The sequence below is a fragment of the Populus trichocarpa genome, chromosome 3 (assembly GCF_000002775.5).
Source record: "Populus trichocarpa isolate Nisqually-1 chromosome 3, P.trichocarpa_v4.1, whole genome shotgun sequence".
NCBI lineage: Eukaryota > Viridiplantae > Streptophyta > Magnoliopsida > Malpighiales > Salicaceae > Populus > Populus trichocarpa.
The window spans coordinates 16,924,267-16,949,390 of record NC_037287.2 but is presented as its reverse complement, the minus strand read 5'-3'; the positions used below and the strand labels follow the sequence as shown (position 1 = coordinate 16,949,390).

At 36.4% G+C, this 25,124-nt stretch overlaps 4 protein-coding genes and 1 pseudogene across 8 annotated transcripts; 4 read left to right on the top strand and 1 right to left on the bottom strand.

The window, feature by feature from the left end:
- Nucleotides 1–918: 918 nt before the first annotated feature.
- Nucleotides 919–18,765, top strand: LOC7463221 (eukaryotic peptide chain release factor subunit 1-3). Of its 5 annotated transcripts, XM_006385801.3 has the most exons (4): nucleotides 919–1,042; nucleotides 1,626–3,090; nucleotides 17,619–17,791; nucleotides 18,188–18,765. In XM_006385801.3, exon 2 carries the CDS (start codon nucleotides 1,656–1,658, stop codon nucleotides 2,964–2,966), a length of 1,311 nt encoding a protein of 436 aa, XP_006385863.2. In that variant the 5' UTR covers nucleotides 919–1,042; nucleotides 1,626–1,655; the 3' UTR covers nucleotides 2,967–3,090; nucleotides 17,619–17,791; nucleotides 18,188–18,765. The 5 variants fall into 5 exon arrangements, with proteins under 5 accessions (XP_006385863.2, XP_024453852.1, XP_024453850.1 ...); XM_024598084.2 differs by lacking the exon at nucleotides 18,188–18,765 and having other exon boundaries at nucleotides 17,619–17,935; XM_024598082.2 differs by lacking the exons at nucleotides 17,619–17,791; nucleotides 18,188–18,765 and adding an exon at nucleotides 3,295–3,575.
- LOC112326985 (60S ribosomal protein L10-like) lies at nucleotides 5,492–6,875 on the top strand (annotated as a pseudogene).
- Nucleotides 8,947–14,048, bottom strand: LOC18109761 (U2 small nuclear ribonucleoprotein A'). The gene is made up of 8 exons (XM_006387983.3): nucleotides 13,755–14,048; nucleotides 13,582–13,622; nucleotides 13,169–13,298; nucleotides 12,840–13,045; nucleotides 12,419–12,592; nucleotides 10,520–10,570; nucleotides 10,252–10,416; nucleotides 8,947–9,323 (listed from the first exon to the last, which is right to left on the bottom strand). Exons 1-8 carry the CDS (start codon nucleotides 13,834–13,836, stop codon nucleotides 9,318–9,320), a joined length of 855 nt encoding a protein of 284 aa, XP_006388045.1. The 5' UTR covers nucleotides 13,837–14,048; the 3' UTR covers nucleotides 8,947–9,317.
- Nucleotides 14,719–17,288, top strand: LOC18109759 (hsp70 nucleotide exchange factor FES1-like). The gene is made up of 6 exons (XM_024598135.2): nucleotides 14,719–14,968; nucleotides 15,056–15,147; nucleotides 15,235–15,382; nucleotides 16,146–16,273; nucleotides 16,467–16,625; nucleotides 16,839–17,288. Exons 1-6 carry the CDS (start codon nucleotides 14,719–14,721, stop codon nucleotides 17,286–17,288), a joined length of 1,227 nt encoding a protein of 408 aa, XP_024453903.2.
- Nucleotides 18,766–19,106: 341 nt separating the features above from the next.
- LOC7497566 (DNA repair RAD52-like protein 2, chloroplastic) lies at nucleotides 19,107–23,936 on the top strand. The gene is made up of 4 exons (XM_002304583.4): nucleotides 19,107–19,598; nucleotides 19,729–19,766; nucleotides 20,337–20,428; nucleotides 23,398–23,936. Exons 1-4 carry the CDS (start codon nucleotides 19,204–19,206, stop codon nucleotides 23,542–23,544), a joined length of 672 nt encoding a protein of 223 aa, XP_002304619.4. The 5' UTR covers nucleotides 19,107–19,203; the 3' UTR covers nucleotides 23,545–23,936.
- The last annotated feature ends 1,188 nt before the right edge of the window (nucleotides 23,937–25,124 follow it).

The following is a 25,124-nucleotide window of genomic DNA, read 5'->3' as shown; positions in this document are numbered from 1 at the left end:
TTATTAGAATGAAAAATAGAGCTAATTGATTATTTATAGAACATGATAGAGAAAAACAATAGTTTCTAAACAAGGATTGTACTAATGTGGTGAAAAAAAAACATTTAAAAATCATCTAGTAGGTGGTCCAGTGGTAAAAGTTTGGGACTAAAAGGTTTGCTTTTCCTGTGGTCTCAGGTTCGAGCCCTGTGATTGCTAATAAAATGACCACTGAAGATTTACATGGTCATTGACTCAGGGCCCGTGGGAAAAGTCGAGATACGCATAAGCTGACTCGGATACCCACGTTAATAAAAATAAACATCTAAATAACAACAAAAAATGAATTTGGTTAAAAAAATCAATCATCTCAAATTAATTGTGAAATGATTATAATCATTAAGAATTTATTGTATCTTAATTAATATTGTTCATGAGTGTAAAAATTTATTATTAATATACACTCTAACAATGAAAAATATTATATTGTTATGCTTATTCTTCTAATGAAAAATTTAACAAGGTGGAATTTTTTTCTCGTATTAATGATAAAAAATGACAAAAAAATATTTATACATGTTAAAATTTTAGAATATTATAGAAAACAAACTTTATCTGAACATGATTTTCATTTTGTTATATTTTTCCAAATGAAAAATAAAATAACATAAACATATTTTTCATTTTTTTGGGTTAGAAAAATATTCTGAAATTTTAATAAATAAACATGTTTTTTAATTTTTTATTGGAGAAAAATAAAAAACTAAAATTGAAAAAGAAAAATTGTTTTTTGAAACTGCACAGAGCACACAGCCACACACCCTTGTATTCTATTATTCCGTCCCTTTAGCCCGCAATTTATTTTATTGTTCTCCGAATAATAATAAACAATCTAACTATAACCATGATTGGGTATTTTAATCGAACCAGGGTTAATTAACTAGGGCTAGGTTAGGGTTAGGGTTAGGGCATCCTATAATATAAAATGCGTGCGATCTTTTTCTGCGATTCTCTTCGCGGACAAATAATAAAAGACCCACCTCTTCTTCTCGGGAGGCGATAGGTGCGTCACCATCTTCTATTCTCTCCTCCATTTCTTTAATATTAAAATAAAATATTTCAACAATTATTATTATAATAGTAGTATCAGATACTATCTTCTGAATTTTAGCATATTTTTTTCATTTGATCTCCATGATGCACTCTGTGATTCGTGTCATAATCCTGGATATTCTCTTAGCGAATTTCATGATTTTACTTTGTTTATTATTTTTGAAATTGAATTTCGCTGTGTGGATTCTGTTTCTCTCTCGTTGACTACTTTGATTAGCAGTGCTAGGCAAACTGGAATTACTTTATTGTTTATATTTTTAATTTATGATTTTGTATTTAGTGACGGTTGTTTGGGGTTTAGTTCTGTTTTTTCCCCTCTCATTTTAGTTTAAAAAGGTTATATCATATTCCTGTTTAATTAAGTGATTTAGGAATCCTAAAAGTGTCATTTGGATTCTAATTCTAAATAGTTTCCCACAAGAACTTAGACTTTTAGACATTATATTGCTGGTACTTGCTCTTTCCTTTTGATATCTCCAGACCGTGCGTTTGTCTTGGTGGTTAATTATGAAGTTCTTATGCTATCTTTGCAGGTAAATTTGTCTGTTCTTAAACACGCCACAATGTCAGACGGTCATGAGACTGATAAGAACATTGAGATTTGGAAAATAAAAAAGCTTATCAAAGCACTGGAAGCTGCTCGAGGTAATGGCACAAGCATGATTTCGCTTATCATGCCTCCACGTGATCAGATTTCTCGTGTCACTAAGATGCTTGGAGATGAGTTTGGAACTGCGTCAAACATTAAGAGCAGGGTCAATCGTCAATCTGTGCTTGGTGCTATTACATCTGCTCAGCAAAGGCTCAAACTTTACAACAAAGTTCCTCCCAATGGGCTTGTGCTTTACACTGGGACAATTGTGACTGAAGATGGGAAGGAAAAGAAAGTGACAATTGACTTTGAGCCTTTCAGGCCCATAAATGCGTCTCTTTATCTCTGTGACAACAAATTTCATACAGAAGCTCTGAGCGAACTCTTGGAATCTGATGACAAGTTCGGCTTTATTGTCATGGATGGGAATGGGACTCTTTTCGGGACACTGAGTGGCAACACTAGAGAAGTGCTGCATAAATTCACTGTTGACCTTCCGAAGAAACATGGGAGAGGAGGGCAATCTGCTCTTCGATTTGCTCGACTTCGAATGGAGAAGCGCCACAACTATGTGAGGAAGACAGCAGAACTAGCCACACAGTTCTATATCAATCCTGCCACCAGCCAGCCTAATGTTTCGGGATTGATACTTGCTGGATCAGCTGACTTCAAGACTGAGCTTAGTCAATCCGATATGTTTGATCCTCGACTTCAGGCTAAAATTCTGAACGTGGTTGATGTTTCATATGGAGGGGAAAATGGTTTTAATCAGGCAATTGAACTGTCAGCGGAAATCCTTTCCAATGTGAAATTTATACAGGAGAAGCGCTTGATTGGCAAGTACTTTGAAGAGATAAGTCAGGATACAGGAAAATATGTTTTTGGTGTTGATGACACACTGAAGGCTTTGGAGATGGGTGCTGTTGAAACTCTAATTGTGTGGGAAAGTTTGGATATTAATAGGTACCAGTTGAAAAACTCTGCCACTGGTGAGATTGTCATAAAACATTTGAATAAGGAGCAGGAAACCAACCAGGACAACTTTAGGGATGCAGAAACCAAAGCTGAACTGGAAGTTCAAGATAAAATGCCACTGCTGGAGTGGTTTGCAAATGAGTACAAGCGGTTTGGTTGCACTCTAGAGTTTGTTACTAACAAATCACAAGAAGGATCCCAGTTCTGCAGAGGGTTTGGTGGGATTGGTGGTATCCTCCGTTACCAGCTTGATATGAGAACATTTGATGATCTTTCTGATGGAGATGTTTATGATGATTCTGAATAACAATCAGCCAACCCCACCCCATTGCTGGTGCAGGAGAATGGGGCTAAAGAGCCTGCACCAGCTGCGCTGCGCCGCTCTGGAATTTGCCCAATGCTCAGAAAACTTTGTCAAAGTTCTAATCAAGGTCTTAATCTCTAAACTCATATGGCACTAAATCTCATTATCTTTCCAATAATGTTACATTGATTTTTATTTTGGAAGAATGACCAGTTTCAACTTATCTAATGCTTTCTTCTTCTTCTTCTACCCTTTAAACAAAGGAGATCGTGATATTTTCCAAGTTAAAACAAGCTTAATGTGGGGATGATGCTTGCTTTTTGTCATGCAGCTACATTTTATCTGGAGTACGAAATATGTTTTTGGCTTGGCCTGGAGTCTGAGATGCAGCAGAACCAACTTGGTTGATGAGTGGATGAGACTGCAGATATCTACACAGAACATTATCATTATCTATGGTTGTGTTTTTATGGATATATATGTGCACTTTAAAGATGCTTTAAGGTTTGTCCTTGTCTTTAATAAGTTGAAACTTAGTTGAGATGGGAGATGACCATGACTTTGATTTTCTTCATTTACAACTATTATAATTATGTTTGTTCTGCTCTCTCACCATTAATCTCGTTTCATTTTCTATTCTGATCTCAATGAATTAGATCACTGTATTAATATGATTGCAAGAAGTTGTATGCCGTGTCGATTCATTTACTAGTTTGTTGATGAATTGAACAAGCGATTCAACCCCAGCCTTTCTTCTAAGCTCTTCGGTAGCCTGTGTCAATTGTTGTTTGTGTGATGACACATTCTTTTTCCAGACGAGAAGGAAAAACAACCACCCATTGGGTTGGTGCTTTTGCTTCATCGATTCATCTCCATGCCATGACTAAAGTGGAATGTTTTTAGTTCATAGATGTGAACTGGTGATTTTCTTTGGTGTGAATTTTTTATCACACGACTTTAGCAGAATGTTTTTTTAGTTCTAAAGATGATGAGGTGGTAAGTTTCTTGTTGTGGATGGAAAGATTTCTCTCGCCTCGACTTTATTTTTTCTCTCTCATTGATTACAAGAAAATTGTTCCTTTTTTTTTTTTTTATAAAGATTTAACAAGTTACGTTTTGCAATAAAAGGTTAATGTTTATAACAATTAATAAAGTTGGTATGTTTGAGGATTTTACTCGGTGTCTCTTCTGCTGAATCTAATGATCTTGTTTGATTCACTCATAACAAAATATAGATAGTGAATCAATGCATGATAATAATAATAATAATGTCTATATTTTTAAATTTTAAGGGTGTGTTTGTATTGCGAAAATATTTTATATTTCTAAAATAATTTATCTAAAATATTTAAAATAATTTATCATTATTTAAAATAATTTATCTAAAATAATATATTATCATTTCATCATTATTTAAAAATATTTTATATGGAAAATATTTTATATTTCTAAAATAATTTATCCAAGTGTTCATCTTCTGTAAACTGATACGAAGGAAAAAAGAAAATGCCAACTTTGCTCGCCGTTTCGTGATCTAGATGAGAGAAGCGCTCGCATTTCCCATGTTGACATGGTGTTCTTCTTGTTCTCAAACCCCATTATTTCAACTCTTCGCTTTACCCCGTGCTGGTCCTGTTGCTTTGACGTCTTGGATAACAAAAAAGTGAAGACGTCGATGCAAAATCGAAACTGTATACTAATATCAATAATAACATGGTAATTAATATCAAATATAATTGAAAACCCCTTGCTTTAATGATATCTCATTGATTTCTATAAATTTCTTAGAACAACAATGAACTTCAATATTTGATTTCATCTTTAGATAATAAATTATCTTCAATGATTGATGATATTTCTTTTTTTATTATTATTATCGTGGATGCTCGGGCTAGTTTACGCGTACTTTGATTAATTTCTCCGGCCCTAAAATTAACGACCATGTAAATCTCTAGTGGTCCTGAGGTTTCTGGAACTCGAACTAGTGACATTGATGATATTTTAGAATTGTTTTAATTCCTAAATTAAAAATATAAATTATTTAATATTAAGAATGTACAGTTCTTGCTCTTATTTCTCTCTACTACACAAATAATTATTAATTTAATGAGGATTTTCTTTTCTTTTCTAGTAAATTGTTTATTTATGATTAAATAGGTGGGATTTTATTGGATGAAAAAATTAATAGATCTATTTAAAAATTTAAATAACTATTTTCTATTTAATATATCTATCAAATAATTAAGAGTAAAAAAATGAATTGATTAATCTTGAAATGTAGAAAGATTATTTAATTTATTTTGCAACAATAACTAATTTATAATTTTTTAGATAAAAAAAACTAGAGCTGAGCCTAAGCCTATTACGAAGCATCAAAATCCAAGCCCAGCCCAGTGTAGCATTAGGGTTTTGGAGCGGTCATATCGAATGGAAACTTCAGCTATAAAACGAGGGCTATCTGGTGTCGAAGACAAGAGTCGCCCTTACACCATCTTCCCTTGCAGCCTGACTCAAAAGCAGGTATCGCTTTCAAATTTCAAACCCCATTCCGTATATGCACGCTAGAGATTTTTTGTGTCCTTCTTGATTTTTCTTTTTCTTTTTCGTGTTTGCTTCTTGTTATTTATTTTAAATCGTTAATGGGTTCTACTTCTGTTGTTGTCTTACTTCTACGAAGCTCCCAATGATTGAAATTCAACATTATATTAAAGTTTCAGCCTTGTCTGACTGTACATGTTGAAAACTAGCCTTTATTCTGAGGGAGCCTGCTCAATTTGTTTTTGTATGTGCCATTTGAAGGAGTTTCAAAATTAATTACTGTTTTGTGTTGAGGAACTATCTCTGTGGTAATAAGATCTAGAGGTCATTTTTATGAAGGTTGTCTTCGTTGCAAGAACCCTCAGTATTCGTTGGCATTGTGGATTATTATAACTAGATTTGTCTTGTGAAACTCCCAATGATTGAACTTCGTATAAAAGTTTCAGCCTTGTCTGAATGCATATGTTGAAAACAATTTCGGTTCTGAGGGAGTATTTTTGGTCAATGAATGTGGAAATTTGGTTTGATCTCAGAGTGGGAATTGGCTTTGCATTTGTTTAAAGCTTCTGTTTTGTTTTTGTTATGATAATAGGAAGGTGCCATGGTTCGAAGACCTGCGCTGTGCTGGCAGATTAAAAATAAGCCCTACCCCAAGTCAAGGTATGGCAGAGGAGTTCCTGATCCAAATAACAGAAGTTATGTACGGGCATGAAAAAAGAGAGGTGTTGATGAATTTCCCTTCTGTGCACATCTTGTTTCTTGGGACAAAGAAAATGTGTAAAGTGAAGCTCTTGAAGCTGCACGCATTGCGTGCAACAGGTATATGGCTAATTATATAGGAAACGATGCTTTCCATCTTCAGGCTAGAGTGCATCCTTTCATGCCTGTCTTGCGCATCAACAAGATGCTTTCCTGTGCTGGAGCAAATAGGCTCCAAACTAGCATGAAAGATGCCTTCTGGAAAAGCCCCGGGCGACTTGTGCAATCGGGCAGGTCTGCTTTCAGTTCGATGCCAATGGAAACCATGCACAAGAGGCTCTCAGAAGGTTTAAATTTAAACTCCCTGGCAGGCAGAAGATTTAGTGAGTCGGAAGTGGGTTTTTACCAAGTTTGTGCCCAATTAAGTTATATATGTATGTTTTGCGTTCCCCAATCGAAGTTTTGAAAATTGACCTGTTGGATTTCCTTCTATCTTGTAGAATACAGTTACCGACGGGAATTCCTGATCTTTTATTTGTGTAGTTGCTCTTAATGCTACCCGCTTCTTCCATCTTTGCTGTGGAAATTTCCTGAGCTTTCGTTTGTAATCAATGCTAACCTCTTGTTGATGGTTCGCAAACTGATTAAACATGCTTTTAGTGCTGCTAATATCAACTACTCCTGTGCACTCGTTTTTGTTTCTTGTATTTCATCTCTATTATTTCTCCAACAAAGAATTGCAAATGTGGATGATGAAACCATAGTGTAGTCAAGCGAAACATAAGAGCATAACTAGGAGCTGCACCATTTGGCCTTGCTGCAATGTAAACCTGCATTGTCGCATCTAATCTTTTCACAGCCCTAATCCCTGTTTTAACCAGTCCCCTGGGTGCTGGTGTACTCATTTCTTCCGGATGGAAGAAAAGCACCGTAGATCGTGTCAGCTGCTCTACTTCTCCATCCCTTGATTCTACTGGAGATGTGGATAATATGTTCAAGAATTTCTACAAATCAAAATTGATTATAAACCCAGATAGAATTAGGAATCTTCATATATCTGGTCGTATACACCAGCTAGAAAATATAGATACACAGGTCTTGGATTTTCTATACCTTGGTAAAGAAGTGCATGCTGTTCCCTGTTCAGATGAATGGAACCGTATACTTTCATATATAAACTAGTTGGCATGTGATGTACAATTAGAAACACAGCCGGAAGAGTCTCAATGGCATTGCAGAACAATTTTCTACATAACGCACAAAAGCTTGTACCAATTAGAAACACAAAAGTTTTTAAGTGCATGGCACAAGGTGACAAGGAGGTGGGACAGCCTGAATAAATTAGTAGCAACACGAGCCTTAAAATTTTGCGCGCTCTGTTGATATCATGAAATGAAATGATATTTAAATAGTGGTTATGATTTAAATTATTTTTTATTTATAAATATATTAAAATAATAATTTATTTTTTAAAAATTATTTTTGAAATTAACACATTAAAACAATTTAAAAATAAAAATAAAAATTTAATTAAAAAAATTAAAATTTTAAAAAACACAGGTTTAAAGTCACGATACCAAGCTTGGTATGCCAAGGTCGCGGTGGGACGTTCCATCATGAACTACCACGGGATTGCATTGTAATAGAAATGAAGCACAAAGTGAAGCCAAGAGTTTTAATTTTAAGAAGAGGTAGAAGGGAGTGATCTGCATAAACCTACCAGCCAGGAAAGGCACTACTCCAAGCACCGGCAGAGGAAGCATTCAACATCGGGGACCCATACTTGTCGATGCTGCTTGGAACTCTGCTTCTCAAAATAGAGAAAGAGAGAGCAAAGAAGACATTGCCACTTCCAGTTCGACCATGACCATCTCTTGACGAGGCAGAGGCTCGTGCCTGATAGCCATACCAGTGCCATCACTATCACTACAAGTCTACAGCTACGGATGTCGTAGCAGCAGCAACAGATACTTTATCAATGGTTATTCTAAATCAACAGTCAACATAATACAATCATATCCTTTTCATATGATCGTTGACACCCTTTTCAACCTCAGTTTCCGACCTTGAAGTTCATGAGCTAGAGAGCCTTTCCTCGTCTGAACCTTACCCTTCTATCATAGCACTAGCTTCTTTTGATATCTCCTGCATCTTGCAATAGGAAAAAGGATCTCTAGAGCCGTTCTCTCTCTTCATTAGTCTCTGCAAATACTCCCTCGCCTTGGAAGCAAGGTATTCCCTCCTCACCAGCACTCTCTCCGCCTCCCTTTGGGATAAAAAGAGTCATTTGCGTTTTCCCTTTCGTTTGTGTACAGTGTTTCATACATTGGTTCAAGTAATTAGCGTTAATACAGTATCAACCTTCCATCCAAGACTTGAAAAGGATTAAACTTGAATCTGACCAATCATGTGATTAATTTCCCATGGTCATAACATATCTAATTATCCCATCAGACAAGAGAAATCCATCACTTCTGCTTACCACCAAATCAACTTTTGTACAGAAGCATATACTCCCGTGACATCTGAGAAGGGATCCAGCAACTCTCAAACCCGTGTGAGGATCTGGCTCTTCAAGACACTCGCAATCATGTTTTCATGAACCATTATAGACGCATTTTTGTAGCCATTTTTTATTCATAGTCATTCTTGTGGCATGTAAATTACAAATTCCTACATGTTCCATAACTGCTCTTAAGATATGCAATATTTTTCTATTCTCAACAATTCAGTTTCGGGTATATAATTATCATCCAAAAGAAGAGCAGATATATAACCATCTGAATTGTGCGTTTTAAGCATAAGTAATATTCATCTTGTTTTAAATCAGAAACCGGACATACATGTAAAGATGGCAGCTAATTAGGGCTAACCTATCAGTAAAAGGTCAGTCAACCTGTATACAGTCAACCTGTATACATCCCCAGAAGGTCAGTAATACATGCCTCGTGAGCAAGAAATGACTGAAAGAAAAAAGGGGGGAAGCTTAAATAATTGCACATAAGAGGATCCCTGCAAAACTGATTAAATTCTCAACAAAACCATAACTTCGTTGTTGTCAAAGCACTCGTCAGGAATGCCAACACCTTTCCTTGTGGACTGGATTTGAAGTAGCTCTTATTCCTGACAGAAGAAAAACAAAATATATTAAAAGAACCAAGTGATTAAAGGAAATTGCATTAATATCAAAACCTGTTACCGTGGGAGAAACAGAGGGGACAAAAGCAAACAATAGAATTTCATATAACTTGAAAAAAAAAATGCTACCAAAGGGATCAAAAACATGCTATTTAGGCACGAAGAACTAAGAAGGCATTTTAAAGGATCGAAACTCTTGATAAATACAATAACGAACTTGTAAGCCAATGGAAGAATAATCCACATAGATGAAATCTACAACTATCAACAAATTCAAATTGACAGATACAATCCGGATTCTGAACTTCCAGATTAACACGACTACCAAGAGAGATTTTTCTCTTTTGATATGGAAGGACAGATTCACTGTATGAGCTGAGAAATCACATTAACTGCTATCCAAATCATTTCCTATTGTTATCCCCCAAGGATTTACACGCTAATGAGTACTGGTTATCAATGAGACTGGGTTAAAGGAATTCAATTTATGTGTTGCCAGGAAGGGCGGACCAGTCCATTTCTCTACTGTTGCATCTGTATAAAAAAATTCACCTCGGAAATGAGTGGAACACCTTAAAAGCTTGGCGGAATAAAATTTCCATCTTTAGTGCCTTTAAGGGCCAGGAATTGGGTTATGCCAGCATGGGTTTGAGTGCCATTGGCATTCTGTGCAAGAGAAATGGGAAGGAGATGCTATGAACAAATAAGGGGAGGAACAATAAAGCCCTTGGAGCAGTGTGAACAAATCAAGCACCTCCCAAACATAAAAGCCAAAACCATCCAGCCTGCTAAGCAGATGCTATGAACAGCTTTGTGCTGAAAATTGCACAAGCAAAAAAGAGAAGAAGGAGCGGAGCAAGCATAGAGATTTAGAGAAATTAGTTCTGGAACAGTATTTTAAGTAGAATGATACCTGTTCCATAGGTGTGGCTTCATTATCCTTCTGTTCCTCCAAATTGTTTGGTTCAGCCTCATTTTGACTGTCAGTAGCCATTTTGTCATCTTGTTCTTTGACACTGTTTGATCCAGTATCATCCAAAATTTTAAGATCTGCAGGAAGCTGGCCGGAGTTTAATGCCTGTTATGCAATAACAATTTGGACATGAAATGTTAGTATTGAGATAAATGCGAGATATTGACAGATTCTAATTCAAGATATTTCAGTAAGCAAAAGGATGCACCTTCTCAAGTCGTGCCACCTCTTCAAGAGTCTGGGAATTGACAATGGCAGCCTGCACACCGATCATACAACCAAATGAAACAGATGATAACCTGAATTAATCTATAGATGAACTGATGGCAAACTATGCAGTATTCATCACAAGCATGATGTTTTAAGAGGAAAGGAAAACACTGTAAAGCAATATGCAGCTTCAAAATCCAAGTTTATGGCCAGTAGAAACGATAAAGGTGCTTCTACTTCATAATACAGAAAAGAATGTTCAAGAAAAAGAAAACTTGACATGGAAGCTGTGCTCTAAGTTCAATTAAGGCCTATTTCAAACATAAATGAGTTTCCTCGAGTCCTCATTAAGTTAGCTATGGTTATTTGGGTTGCTTGAGTGCTGGTTCATTGTTTTATAGGATTTCTTAGAGATTCAGAGTTAGGATTAGCTCTGTAATTTCAAAATCTATTGGAAACAGACAACAGAAGAAGTTCAAGGTATCATTTTTTATTCATGTGTCTTGCTAGTCCAACAAGTGATCTTTATTCAGATTTTCCTACTCGAAAAGAATAAATTTTTTTAATTTTTTTTTATCATAGAAGATTCCAAACTCCAAGTTCCATGAGGTTGAAGGAGCACAGATTAATCACAATCGAAGGTCCATGATCTGTTTATTCAGAGGCAATAGCATCGCATTATGAGACTACAGAAACCATCAGATGGCATAATTGCCTCTCCTCGGTGTGAATGTGTGATTGCTTAGGAACCATAGCTGTAATTGCCACTGCTCCCTCATATTTTTCTTCTTTCAGTAATATTCACCTAATTCTTCAAAATCAGGCCACTCAACAGTCACCAAAAATCCATCTTTTCAATGCCAAACCCAGCCTTATCCACAGTTCTCATTTCTTCCGGAGAAAACCATAAAAAAATATAGGTTGTCTGATATTGCTAAAGAGGTAACTACTTTATCTCTGAATATTTGGTAACGAAGGTTGCATTTGGTCAGTGTCTAGGATAGAAGGGAAAGATACATAAGAGACATAAACATGTTTGCTTGAAGAGACGGTGATAGAAACATAAAATAAAATCTTTGGACAGTTTTAGAGGAAATTTTTGTACTTTCAAAATAGTAAGTATAAGAAGACATGTCTACTTTGTCCCCACTATCTCCGTCTCTTATGTCCGGAAACAATAGCCAAACACTACCTAACAATTCTCATATATAACTAAAAGAAAAGGACAAGGGCATCAAATATCAACCAAAAACAACATGCCGTGCTCAATAGCATATGCTCAAAGATTCAGATAGAATGGTTAGAGAGTAACATTTCAGTCAACTCAATACTTGTTGGTTATTTGAATTTGCTAGCAAAATCCATAGCCCGACCCCAAAAATAGGTCAATAAGGTAGAATCAATTTGAAATTGAGCGAATTTGATGTTTTTCCACATATAGCTGGGCAAGGCAGATTGAAATTGAGAATGCCATCTGGAATTTTGGTGTTTCGTAGAAATAGTAAAAGAAAAGAAATTACAAAATGATGTATGTTGTTCATGCTTAGGGAAAATGTATTCAGTCATCCTCAAATGATAACCCAAGCTACCATTATTCCATGATCAGTAACTGAGCTGACTCCCTTTCCTAAATAATTGGAAAATAAGATCGAGCATGGTTGGATAGGGTAAAGTTGGAAAGGACAGACATGGTGAACACCCCTGATGCTCCAGAGCACATCATAATTGAATATACCCTTTTCCTTCCAAAATAAATGAGCAAAAGCAAGGAAATTTTTTAGCACTGAAGATAATGCCAAGGTTCTCAATATAATGTTAGAACAAACTCAACACCTCCACACCTGCCAAAGTTTGATGGGGGTTGACATCAAGCAGTTAAGTGTAATGAGCATAGTACCTTGATTGCTATAATCTGCTCAGGTGTAGGGGCAACCACTTTAGGAGCCTGTTGTTCCTCTGCAACTTCTGGAATGTTTGGAATCTCACCTGGAGTGAATGTCTTGACAGATTCCCTTTTAGCCTCTTCTTCAACCTCTTTGGATGAAAACAAATGTTCTGCTTCTGCTCTCTCCTGCAATTCAAGGGCAAGATTGCAAAGCAATTCAACATGAATAAAAAAAAACTATATTTAAAAAACATACCAGACAGAAGGAACACTTTTCGATCTTCTATGCAATAGCACTTATTTAAAACTATAGTTTTGTTGGGGTAAAATATAGGTACATCACTTAAGCAAAACAATGTGTATGACAAAAAAATAAAGACACCAAGAATGCAAAAACTTTAAGGAACTGCAGAACAATGAAGCAAAGTCTCACCTTGGCTTTGACTTTCTTAAAATCAAGAACCCGGAGTGATTTTAGTTTATGAATCACGTACAGCCTATAATTTGGCTTTTTTGTAATGGTATTATCCAAAAGACTAAGGAACTGCAGCTTTGGAAGAGAAGAGAGAGGATCAATCTCCGCCAAATTGACAAGCCTATTATTTGTAAGAACCAACGTGTGTAGTTTTGGCAAGTACTCTGCAAAACAAAGCAACATAAACTTCTTGTACTTAGTACAACCACGAAAACAGGACACGTCATAAGGTCTGTCCACATTGGGATGCGTAACTTGAAAGAATTAAAGGATTATTAAAAACTTACCTCCAATGTTGGGATTGATTCGGGTAATTCTGTTGTTATTAATTATCAAAGTGCCCAACCGATTAAGATATGGCATGTTTTCCAGCTTGACAATCTCATTGTCAGACAAATCAATCGTATCAAATTGGTCCTGGTGAATAATAGCAAAAGCAAACCCAGAGTCATTGAATTGTAAGTGCAATATTATTAAGCTGATGATCATTACTAGGTTTGAATTTCAGTTTAGAGATAGTAGCAGCAAGTATATTAGCTCGAATTATATATATAAAAGCAAGAACATTGACGAAATTAACTAGCAGTGTACAGAGAGTACAAAACCTACTTCAGTCCAGATTTAGTTTGGGGTAGGCATTATATGCATGAAGAAAAAGCGACTTTATCTCAGGCTCAAGTAAAAAGAAGTGAAGTAGTACCTCAGTAGCACCCAAGTTTTCAATTACAGGAATCTTGTTACCTGCAGGCCAAGGTTCGATTTTCATTAAACAAATAAGGAAGCAATAGAAGACACATAAAGAGAGAGTATGGGCGTGGTGCCTGTGTATGTTAGGGTTAGGGTTTTGAAAGAGAAATAAAATTAAGAGGGGACCTCGAAGATCCAATTCGCGTTCCTTGATGGCATTGAAGAAATGAGGGCTTTTCCAAATCAAGTCGGCTGTCAGTCTCACCATATCTTCTTTGCTCCTTTCTTCTCCTCCTCTCCTCTCCTCTACGGCCCTTAGCTGGTACTGCTTTCAGCTATTCTATTTATGCAAATCACGCGCTGCTACTAATTTTTTGCTATATGCCTCACGGAGCGAACCGGGAACCCCAACCAATGCTGCTGTAACCTAATACTACCGCTGCTTTTCCTCCTTTATCATGGGTTAATGCTTGCAGAGCCCTTGTACTCTTCATTTTATTCTTAAAACATCCCTCTACTCGTTTTTGTATCAATTTCATCCCTCTTCCAAAATATCTGATATCGTTGCTCACAGTAACAAAATGATATTGTGAAGACAAAAATAACAAAAACTCTGAAAAAATAATGTAATTGATATTGTAATAATAATTATTTTTAAAGTAATTTTTGTTTGAAAATATATTTAAAAAATATATTTTTTAGTTTATAAAAATTATTTTTAATATTATTATATTAAAATAATCTGAAAATATATAAAAAAATTAATTAAAAATAAATAAATAAATATTTTTAAAACACTATATATATAAAAAAAAGGCGCGGGACATGAAAAATATGACTATATTTGTTATCGTGTTCTAATTATCTACGTGGATCATTATCTTCCATCATCAAAGTCTATAGACACCGCTTGATCACCAACTAACGGTATGGATTCGAAGACATGACGTGTAATCTCGTTATCTTCTTCCTCAAACCCACCCGGCCCCGCTCTCTTTCCTTCTTTTCCAGAAACCCGTAGATACCACAACAGTGCATTCACAGACGGAACCAAAACCCACTTCATATAAACCAAACCAACTTCATAATATGATTACCAATTAATCCTTTACATCAACTAAAACAAAACCTTGTTTAATCTTTCGTTAACATGGAGCGTGTCGTTTTAAGGTTTCTGTTGGCCTCGGCAGTGATTTTAACCGCTGCAACGGTGATTAGTGGCGAGCGAGTCAATGAAACTTCTGCTACAGCGGAGTTAGTGTGGTCAAAAGGAAAACTGGAGTCTGATCTCTTGAGCAAGCCTCAGCCGGGAAACAGCGACTATTTATCCGCGGGTGCGGATGTTGACGACCATGACGGCGGGTTTTCTTCTCTTGATGGAGTGTTACGATGGACCATTGGTATTAAAACACCGTTTCAAGTTTTTTGAATATTTTTTTCTATGTGGTTTTGTTATAATATATTGCTTGTTTTTGTGATAAATTTAGGGCATTCTGATCCAGCGAAATTAAAAGAAAGTGCAGAAGATGTTCAGAGGTTGTCTGCTAGTGAGTTACAGAAGCGTCAATTAGAAATTAAGGTTATAATTTTTAGTAACCAAGGCTTTGATTAATTTTGCTGCTGTTATTAATTGCTTGTTTCTTTTTTCGTTCTGGTGATGTAAGAGTTGATAGAGAAGATGAACATGCCATCCGATGCACAGTTGATGCAGATAGCGATAGATGATTTAAACAATTCATCTTCATCTTTGGAAGATCGCCAACGTGCGTTGCAGGAACTTCTCATACTTGTTGAGCCACTTGATAATGCAAATGGTATGTTCAAGTCTAGCTATTTCTCATAAATTCCTTCTGGGATATGAGCCAATAGACTTTGAATTCCAGTTTATTGCATTATCATAAGCAAGCTTAGAGATTTTGTTCCTTTTTATTTCTCAATTTTACCATTGCATCCAATATTATCAGCAGAATTGCAAAACTGAGCTCCAGGAGATGATTGTAATGGATCACTGGAGTTACAGATATAAATGTGTGTGCATGTATGCTTGCGAAGTTGTGCCATGGTTTGACTTTGAGTCAGACTGACTTGAGCTGATATCTACTTGCTCCCCCTTAATGTTTTGGATCCAGTGGAGGCTCTGTGATGTTTGCAATGGGTGGATAGATGTTTGGTTACTTTAGAATCTAAGACGAGCATCTCTAAAGGACTTCACCTCTGCAAGCCATGAGTTCTTTGAGTGGCAGGAAAATGTCTCATTGTGGCACATATAAAATTGTTTTTTGTCCTAGTACTGTCAGGAGTTCGTGTTATTTTTAGAAACATGTAGGATCTTGTCCTCTTCTTCTAGTCTCTTGATCCCCTGCTGGCATCAGACTACAATAATCCAGAATAATCTAGTGAGCATATTTATTGAACCTTGATTGCCCTGTTTTGTAGGATATGCCTGGAGATTTTTTGCATTACTTAATTGCACATGATCATAACAATTGCAAACCCTATACTTGTTTTGTTTCGAGAGATTCTAGATGTTTTGGCTGCATTATTGTTGGCTAATTTTGGTACTGTGTTTTGTGTCAGATTTGAACAAACTTGGTGGTCTTGCCATAGTAATCCAAGAACTTAATCATCCTGACCCAGACATAAGGAGACTTTCTGCATGGGTTCTTGGAAAAGCTTATCAAAATAATCCAGTTGTTCAAAAACAGGTCTGCTAATTTTCTTATGTGAACTTGTTGGATCATGTTTTACCATAAATTCTATAGTTTACAAAATCTATCCTTCATGTTTATTCTCTTCGTCAATAATATTTGCTTGTTCTGTGTTGGATGGCTCTCTTCTTTTTAACTGATACTCTTAGCAATGAGTCAATAGCTAATTCTGCAATATTATGTCTGTCAGATTTTGGAACTTGGGGCACTGACTAAGCTAATAAAGATGGTAAAATCTAATTCCATAGAAGAAGCCATTAAAGCACTATATGCTGTTTCGGCATTGATCCGAAACAATTTATCTGGTCAGGAGTTGTTTTATGCTGAAGCTGGGGATACAATGCTTCAGGTATCGTAGGAATTAGTTAAAGTTTTAGGTGTTCTATGCAGTGCTGATGTTTGCATAGATTTTTTTTTAATGTTTTCCAAGTGCTGACACTTTGAAAGTTGGAATTGATCTCTCCTTTCTCCCTCACTCTTCAGGAAATATGGAGGGGAAAATGGTTTTAATCAGGCAATTGAACTGTCTGCGGAAATTCTTTCCAATGTGAAATTTATACAGGAGAAGCGCTTGATAGGCAAGTACTTTGAAGAGATAAGTCAGGATACAGGAAAATATGTTTTTGGTGTTGATGACACTCTGAAAGCTTTGGAGATGGGTGCTGTTGAAACTCTAATTGTGTGGGAAAGTTTGGATATTAATAGGTACCAGTTGAAAAACTCTGCCACTGGTGAGATTGTCATAAAACATCTGAATAAGGAGCAGGAAACCAACCAGGACAACTTTAGGGATGCAGAAACCAAAGCTGAACTGGAAGTTCAAGATAAAATGCCACTGCTGGAGTGGTTTGCAAATGAGTACAAGCGTTTTGGTTGCACTCTAGAGTTTGTTACTAACAAATCACAAGAAGGATCCCAGTTTTGCAGAGGGATTGGTGGTATCCTCCGTTACCAGCTTGATATGAGATCATTTGATCTTTCTGATGGAGATGTTTATGATGATTCTGAATAACAATCAGCCAACCCCACCCCATTGCTGGTGCAGGAGAATGGGGCTAAAGAGCCTGCACCAGCGTGCGCTGCGCCGTGCTTGAATTTGCCCAATGCTCAGAAAACACTGTCAATGTTATAATCAAGGTCTTAATCTCTAAACTCATATGGCACTAAGTCTCATTATCTTTCCAATAATGTTACATTGATTTTTGTTTTGGAAGAATGATCAGTTTCAACTTATCTAATGCTTTTCTTCTTCTTCTTCTACCCTTTAAATAATGGAGATTGTGATATTTTCCAAGTTAAAACAAGCTTAATGTGGGGATGATGCTTGCTTTTTGTCATGCAGCTACATTTTATCTGGAGTATGAAATATGTTTTTGGCCTGGCCTGGAGTCTGAGATGTAGCAGAGCCAACTTGGTTGATGAGTGGATGAGACTGCAGATATCTACACAGAACATTAGCATTATCTATGGTTGTGTTTTTATGGATATACATGTGCACTTTAAAGATGTTTTAAGGTTTGTCTTTGTCTTTAATAAGTCGAAACTTAGTTGAGATGGGAGATGCCTATATGATGACCATGACTTTGATTGTCTTCATTTACTACTATTATAATTATGTTTGTTCTGCTCTCACAATTAATCTCATTTCATTTTCTATTCGGATCTGATCTCAAGAAATTAGATCACTGTATTAATATGATTGCAAGAAGTTGTATGCTGTGTCGATTCATTTACTAGGATATGTAGAAAAAGGAAAGCAAGCTCATGAAAAATAGAGCTAATTCCAGTAGTGTTCTTTTTGTTCAATATATCAGTGGAAATAGCGGTTTGATGTGTCGGGAACCAGATGTCTCAGCCACTTGATATGCAGTGCTGTGCTGCAGTCTTACTTCTTCCTGTATTAATTTGCAGTGCGATGGGTCTGCTTGTGTAAATCGAGCTCCTGATCGACATCTTTCCCTCATTTAAAATCCTTGGAAATTCCTTCTCAGCCCCCTTCATCCAGAGGAAAATACGAAAGTAGGTTTCCATCTGGGGTTGCGAGCACTTGCTAGAAGCTGCAGAATCTGCCGCATCCCAACAAGTGCTGTCCTTTTCTGAGTTAAATAAATAGGCAAGGAATTCTATGGGAAATAGTTGCCTGACCGTGAAGAGCACTTTTGTGCCCATTATGAGAGGACAGCTTATCCTCCATGGATGCCGTTGGCAAATCTAGTTATTCATTATGGGTGTGAAAGGACTAGCATTCTTCTCTTTCACGCGGGTCAAAAGTACCGAGCAAGGTCCAGAAGCAAAAACAAAAAGGCAATGTAAAAGAGCCAACAGATTCAACTCAGATGTCAATGTTACTCCTATAGCTTGGCTAGAGTGTGCTGTGGTCAGCGTACTTTTCTTGTATTTTGGTTATGGCAGCCCGTAAGTTCACTTGTTTCCGACCTCTTAGTGGAGGAAAGGGACATGAAATACAAGAAAATTCTTTTTTTGTGTAATCCAATCCCCTGAGCTAATTACAACGTTAGTGTCAAACTGTCACTCTCTAATCATGTGTGAGCGAGAGAGAATTTTCAGACAAGAAATTGGTAGCATGGAAACAGCCACCCACCACCAAGCGTGTAGTAGCTGGAAAAGAAAGAAGCACGTGCATACACCACATGCTAACAACGACTTACCCAAGAACAAGCCGAAATTACACAGATATCCTTGCTCCGTTCAGACAACAAATCGCGCTAAACTGTAATAACAACCTTCCATTCAAACAAAGTCGTAAATTTGACCAAGTCAAAAACCTAAGTTAACAACGCCTACCTAATAATAATAATAATAATAATAATACCAGTAGTTGGTGGGTAAGTAAGGAGTTCCCATCCAGCACGCACCTCTCAAAAATTTCGTAACTGACACTCAACAAACAAGCAAAAACCAAAATAATGTCAGTGCACAACTCCTCTTCCGTCGTCTTCCTCACAAAATCACCGTCGCCGGCGGCTCTTTTATCTCCATCATGTAGATTGAACATGATTGATAGTCGTGATAATTACTTTAGGACTAGGAATTGTAAATTGATCATGCATTCTATAATAGCTGGAAGCAGTGGGAACGGTAGTGGTGGAAGCGGTCCGGCAGGAGCAGGAGGAGGAGATGGTGGAGTGAAGAAGAAAGGAGTGCCAAATTCCAATTATGTGGTCCCGCTTGATAATTCTTTGGCTTCTGCTTACACTTCTTGTATTACGCGGCCTCTCTCGGAGATCTTGCGTGATCTCAATAAGAGGATTCCTGATAACATCATTAAGCCTCCTAATTCCTCTTCCACCCTTATCCCCTGGTACATAAATTCATTATTATTATTATTAATTATAGATTATGTTCTTTTTTTAATGTAATTCAACTGATGAAGCTGTGATTGATGGTCTTGATGAGTGCTGGTGATTTATTTTTGCTGGTTGATTTTGTAGGTTCCACGCAAACCGCATGCTCAGCTTCTATGCTCCTGGTTTGTCTTTTCCTCTTTATTTATTTTAATTTTTAGCGGTTGACTTCTTATCTACAATGCCATTAATCTCTACATTGATCCATTTCTATGTCGTATGCTGTAATTTGGCAATAAAATTGGCATGCTGCTGCACTTGTTTTAGTTCAAATGCCATTTCCATTTCCTCCCAAACATATACTGTTAATTTCTAAATCCATCCTATTAAGAGACACATTGATTGACTCCTTGCTAAGGAAAAATGCCGTCTTGTAGTTTTATAACTAGGGCCGGGAGCAGTTGAAATACATTCCAAAATTACTGTTAGTGGAATAATCACGCTTTGGGGAGCAAGATATCTATGCATATTATTAGCATGATGGCTGGCTAGTCAAAGCTGAATCAGGGGAACCGCACAATCAAGTGTGGTCAAAAGAGAGCTCTTTTGGCCAATAATCTATGAACCTTCCATCCATGTTTTCCTTTCAAGCCATTTAAGTTTATAATTGAGTAGCTTGTGTCATGGATAGTACAACTTGGAATACATGATTGGTCTTTTGTGAACAAATAGTCTATTAAAATCCTTTTTGGCAGGATGGTGTGGAGAAATACGTGATGTTATATTTGCAGAAAATGGAAGTGTGACTGTGGTATACCGTGTCACTATACGAGGATCTGATGGAGAGGTGCGGTCCATATTCTTTTTTTTATATTGCTGTTATTTTTGCATATTTCTGTTCATTCATTGATTCACTTATTCTAAATTTGCTGAAGAAAAGGGCTATTCATGTAATTTAGAAATTCTCTGATATAGAGCACTGCTAGGACTGCTAAGTATTTCTTTTTTACAGTATGAAATTTCTTGGAAAAATCTCTCTATTTCAATGCTGGTTGGCATGTCTAGAGGTTCACTTTCCTGAAACCAAGACCATGGTGGAACAAATTTTTCAATTGTACTGTTAACCAATCTTGCAAAAATTGACAGCTACACATGCCATAAGGAAAGGCAAGTTTAATAGCTGCACAAATCTTGGTGAACATATCTGCAATTTTTTTTCCTTGATCTATTTCCGTTCTGTGAATTGTTTTTGACCCCACTTCAAGATCCCATATTTATTCTTTTTTGGCTATGGACTGTAGAGGTGAGATCACTCAGCATTTAGTTGAGAGATGAGAGAGTCGGCAGAGGAATGAAGGTGTGGTTTCTTTGTAGATGAATTCGTTAGTACATCATCCCACTTAAACAAATGTTTGAGAAAGAAGCTGTGGTTGATATATATAAGGGTTTCAACTGAGGGTCCTTGAAGATTGACTTGGTTGACTAAAAAAACTTTGTAAGGAAATGACCATAGATAAGAGATGAATTTGGAGATTTTGAAATGATCAGGATATTTCAGAGTATAAGAACTGGAAGATTGATTTTCTGTTGAGTCTTCAAGCTAGCCATAACCTAGCTTGTAAGTTACTCAAGTTCATTGTTTTGATTACCATAGGGAAAAATGACTTTATTGACTATTTTAAAAAGGACTCTATCCGAAACAGTCAGAAGATTGGCCGATCGAGAGCCCGTAGACATTTCTTCATTGTTGTTACCCAATAGTATCTCATACTGCTTATTTGGTGAAAAAGTCATATTCATATCCATATGACCTTCTTCGTTAAATATCTTCCCCATGAAGAGGGAGCATTAGGTAGAGGCAACATCTTTCAAGGTGACGGTTATATGCCTTTTATTCACCATGCTTGATGCCTCAAAGACCTTTTCATTTATTCTTGAATTAGTCCCAGGATTAGCATAAAATTGTCTCACTATCTTTGTAAAGACTTTCTTACTTTTATTTTCCACAAATGAGTTCCATTGTGTATGGATTATCAACACTTTAACATTTGAAAACATCCCCAACCCATCAAGATAAACTTGACATCCATGAACGACCTTTCTCTTATAGAACATTTGAGCATAATATCTTTCGTAGGACTTATGATTTACAAAGAAAGATCTTGGATAAAGAGGGCTATCATCAAAAGGGATTTCAAGAACATTGGATGGAATGTTGTTTGCAGGTGAGGTAGAAAAGTGTGAGAATTCACCTTGTGACAAAGGAGTAGTTTGAGAAGAGGAAATTACCTAATAATTTAAAGAGGTAAAGTTTTGTCTTCTTCAAGGGGGCTTTTTTGGAGATGCAAAAGCAAAGTGTTTTGGTGGGAGAATGAGTGTTTTGTGAAGAAGAAGAGAAAGAGAGTAAAAGAAGAAATGTCTTAAGCCTTTGAAATGGTCGAATACTCTTTGAAAGGGTGTTAGACCATGAGCTATGTGTGTAAGTAATGCATGAAAATCTTTAAGCTATTATGTTTAGGATGAAAATTCTTAACTTAAAGAAAGCTTGAAATTTTTAATAGCAAAAGTGACCTCTTAAGTATCCCACCACCAGTAGACAATGACTTGCACATATTTTTCACTTTTTGATGAATTTCTCTCTCCTTTTCCCTTCAGGATATAGAAAAACTTGTTATCCAGTTTTGTTTTTATTATATTCTAGGATATTTTAGGTAATTAAATTCAATGGTCATCTAACCATAATACACACCATATGTTCATTGAAGTAGTGCAAATCTCAACTTATATCTTATGAACTTATGTCCTTCTATATGATGAGAAATACGGTGGTGGTGTAATCATGATATTTACTTGAAACATTTTGTGGACCTTGGTATTATGCGTACACAAGATTTCTCTTTGGAGTTAGATTTTCAGGAACTCATTAAGAGCACTATATATTCTTACTCCCCACCAAGTTAAAGAACCCCTATATGTCTATGGTAAGAATCTAAGGTAATGTCCAGTCATGCTCCACTGTTCTTGAATCTACCAAGTGTTATCTAATATTCTTTGAACAACGTGTGAATCTTTTTTTCCCTTTCATTTTGGCCAAAGCCGATGTTCTGGGCTGTGGAAATTCAAACCTGTGTCTCTAAGGGCCTCGACCTTGACTACTAAACCAGTCTGATTGACCAATGATCTGTATCTTTGGATATGAATCTTTGATGTACCAACATGAGAATCCTATGTGAAGTCTCTTTGATGGGTAGAGTTCACATGCACTTAGTGACACAGAATGATGTATGGTAATGTGAAATCATGAAATCGAGTAATTCTTAGAATATCCTTCGATACAAATACTGGAGAAATGTGTTCATGATAGATTTGTCTGTCAATTCCTTTGTTTACTCATAAAGCGGGTGAACAATATACACTTAGTTCTTACTTGTGTCAATCTGTTCCAAGTTTGTAACCTTGCTTGGGGACTGTTTGCTCTAGCCATTGTTCATAACTGGTTGCACATGTTAGTTCATCATTGCAGTTTAACATGGAAGTGGCATTACGTAGAAATTGAAACAGATCCATTTTGTTGAAGAAATAAAATAAAGCAGTTGATTCTGCATTTCTGAGTTGTTCTCATCTGCATGTGCTCTAAGATGTGCGCACTTTGTTGCGGGTCTGTTCTGTAACTTATTGATATTACATGCTGACATATATAGGCACTGATGGTGCACGCTTTCTTGTGGTTCTGCTTTTTAACTGACTAATATGCAAACTGCTACGTGCTTTGTTATGGTTATGTCCTTAACCCACCGCTATTATGCACTGACACAGGCTCATCGTGAATCATCCGGGACGGTATCATCCAGTGATGTTGCCATTGAAGATCCAGTTGCTGCAGCAGAGGAAATAGCTTTCTGCAGAGCATGTGCCCGGTTTGGGCTTGGATTGTATCTGTATCATGAGGAGCAGATACTATAGAAGACAAGTCGGTCGACCTTAATATATGACCTAGATTGTTCTCTTCTGAGATATCAGGTTATACGTAATGCCGCCCGTACAACTGATGTATATTTACAGTATTCTCAGGTTTGGCTTGGACTTCTGTGGAACAGAGTATGTTTTAGCTGGCTCATGAGTTAGAAGATCTTTCTCAACAAAATGATCGAAACCTTACCTCTTAAAGGAAATTTGGAGAAGAGAGAGCCTTATTTTAAACTTTGCATTTGTAAAATATGCTGTGGGCGATTCTTGTATTTTCTATAGCAAATTAGCAATCTTCCAAGAGGGTATCATCCTGAATGGCTATTTGTTACAAAGGAGAGTAAGAACAGCTAGAATGTTTTGAGTAAAAATCCGTCACAGTTCCATAAGTGTTACCTCGCAGCAACCAACAAAGAGGTAGGCTTTCACTTATTCAGTCATGTATGATCTTTCTTTAAGAGTATGTTCGGTCCTTGTTGTGTTTGCTGTGTTGTGCTGTGATTAAAATCACTTCAGCTGTTTGATAATCTACCGATGTGTTATTTGAATTAAAATTATCACCAAGCACATTACTTAAATTGAACACATTCTTTATGAAATTGAATGGACTGTTTAATAAGTATTTTTTTTTTAAAAAAAAAAACAAATATCATAAAAAAAAAGGTAAATTCTTTATGAAATTGAATGGACTGTTTAATAAGTATATTTTAAAAAAAAAATATCATAAAAAAAAGGTAAAAAGAGAAACGAATGAAAGGTAAAAAAAAACCCTTTTATATACATGTATATATGCTTGTCATCACGTATGCCATATATAAACAATAAGTAAAATACAAAAAAAGAAAAGAGATTAGAATTTACGAAGAAATGCTGTAAGGTGTTGTAACCTAATTATAGGGCACACGATAGGCAATAACTTTATCTAAAGTACGTGAATCATGATGGGATGAGGGATCCCTCCCATCCAACAATTACAAATATAAATTACTTATCAAAACATGCTTGATCATCTTAAGGAGGCATGTGCATGTGCATGTGCATGTGCATGTATAATCACCATCAATTCCTCTAATACATTTAAAGTTAATTTCATATATGAGTGGATTTTTCTTTAATAAATATAATTTACTTCATCAAATATATGTTTAGATAGATAGATGAACATTATTATGAAGAGAGGTCAGTATCTCTCATCACTTTGTATTTGCAGCGGCACATTAAATATACAAATAGGCAGCCCCATAGCTCTCCTAGCCACAACGCAGAACTCGCCAGCCCAACTCTCCCAGACTCGATCGAGACCCATAGTGGATTTCTCTCTACATCTACAGTAAAGATGCCTCCTGAATTAGGGTTTTTTTTTTTGGTAATGTAATTGTAATACATGCAAGTATTCCTACTAACAATTCTCCATATATACTGCATTCTAGTATCAAGGACATATGTACTTCAATCTATAACAGTGGATTCCTGCATGGTGGAGATGGTATGCTAGGGTAAATCCACTGGCGTGGACCTTGCATGGATTAGTTGCTTCACAGTTTGGAGACGTAAAGGAAGCACTTGAGACGGGCGAG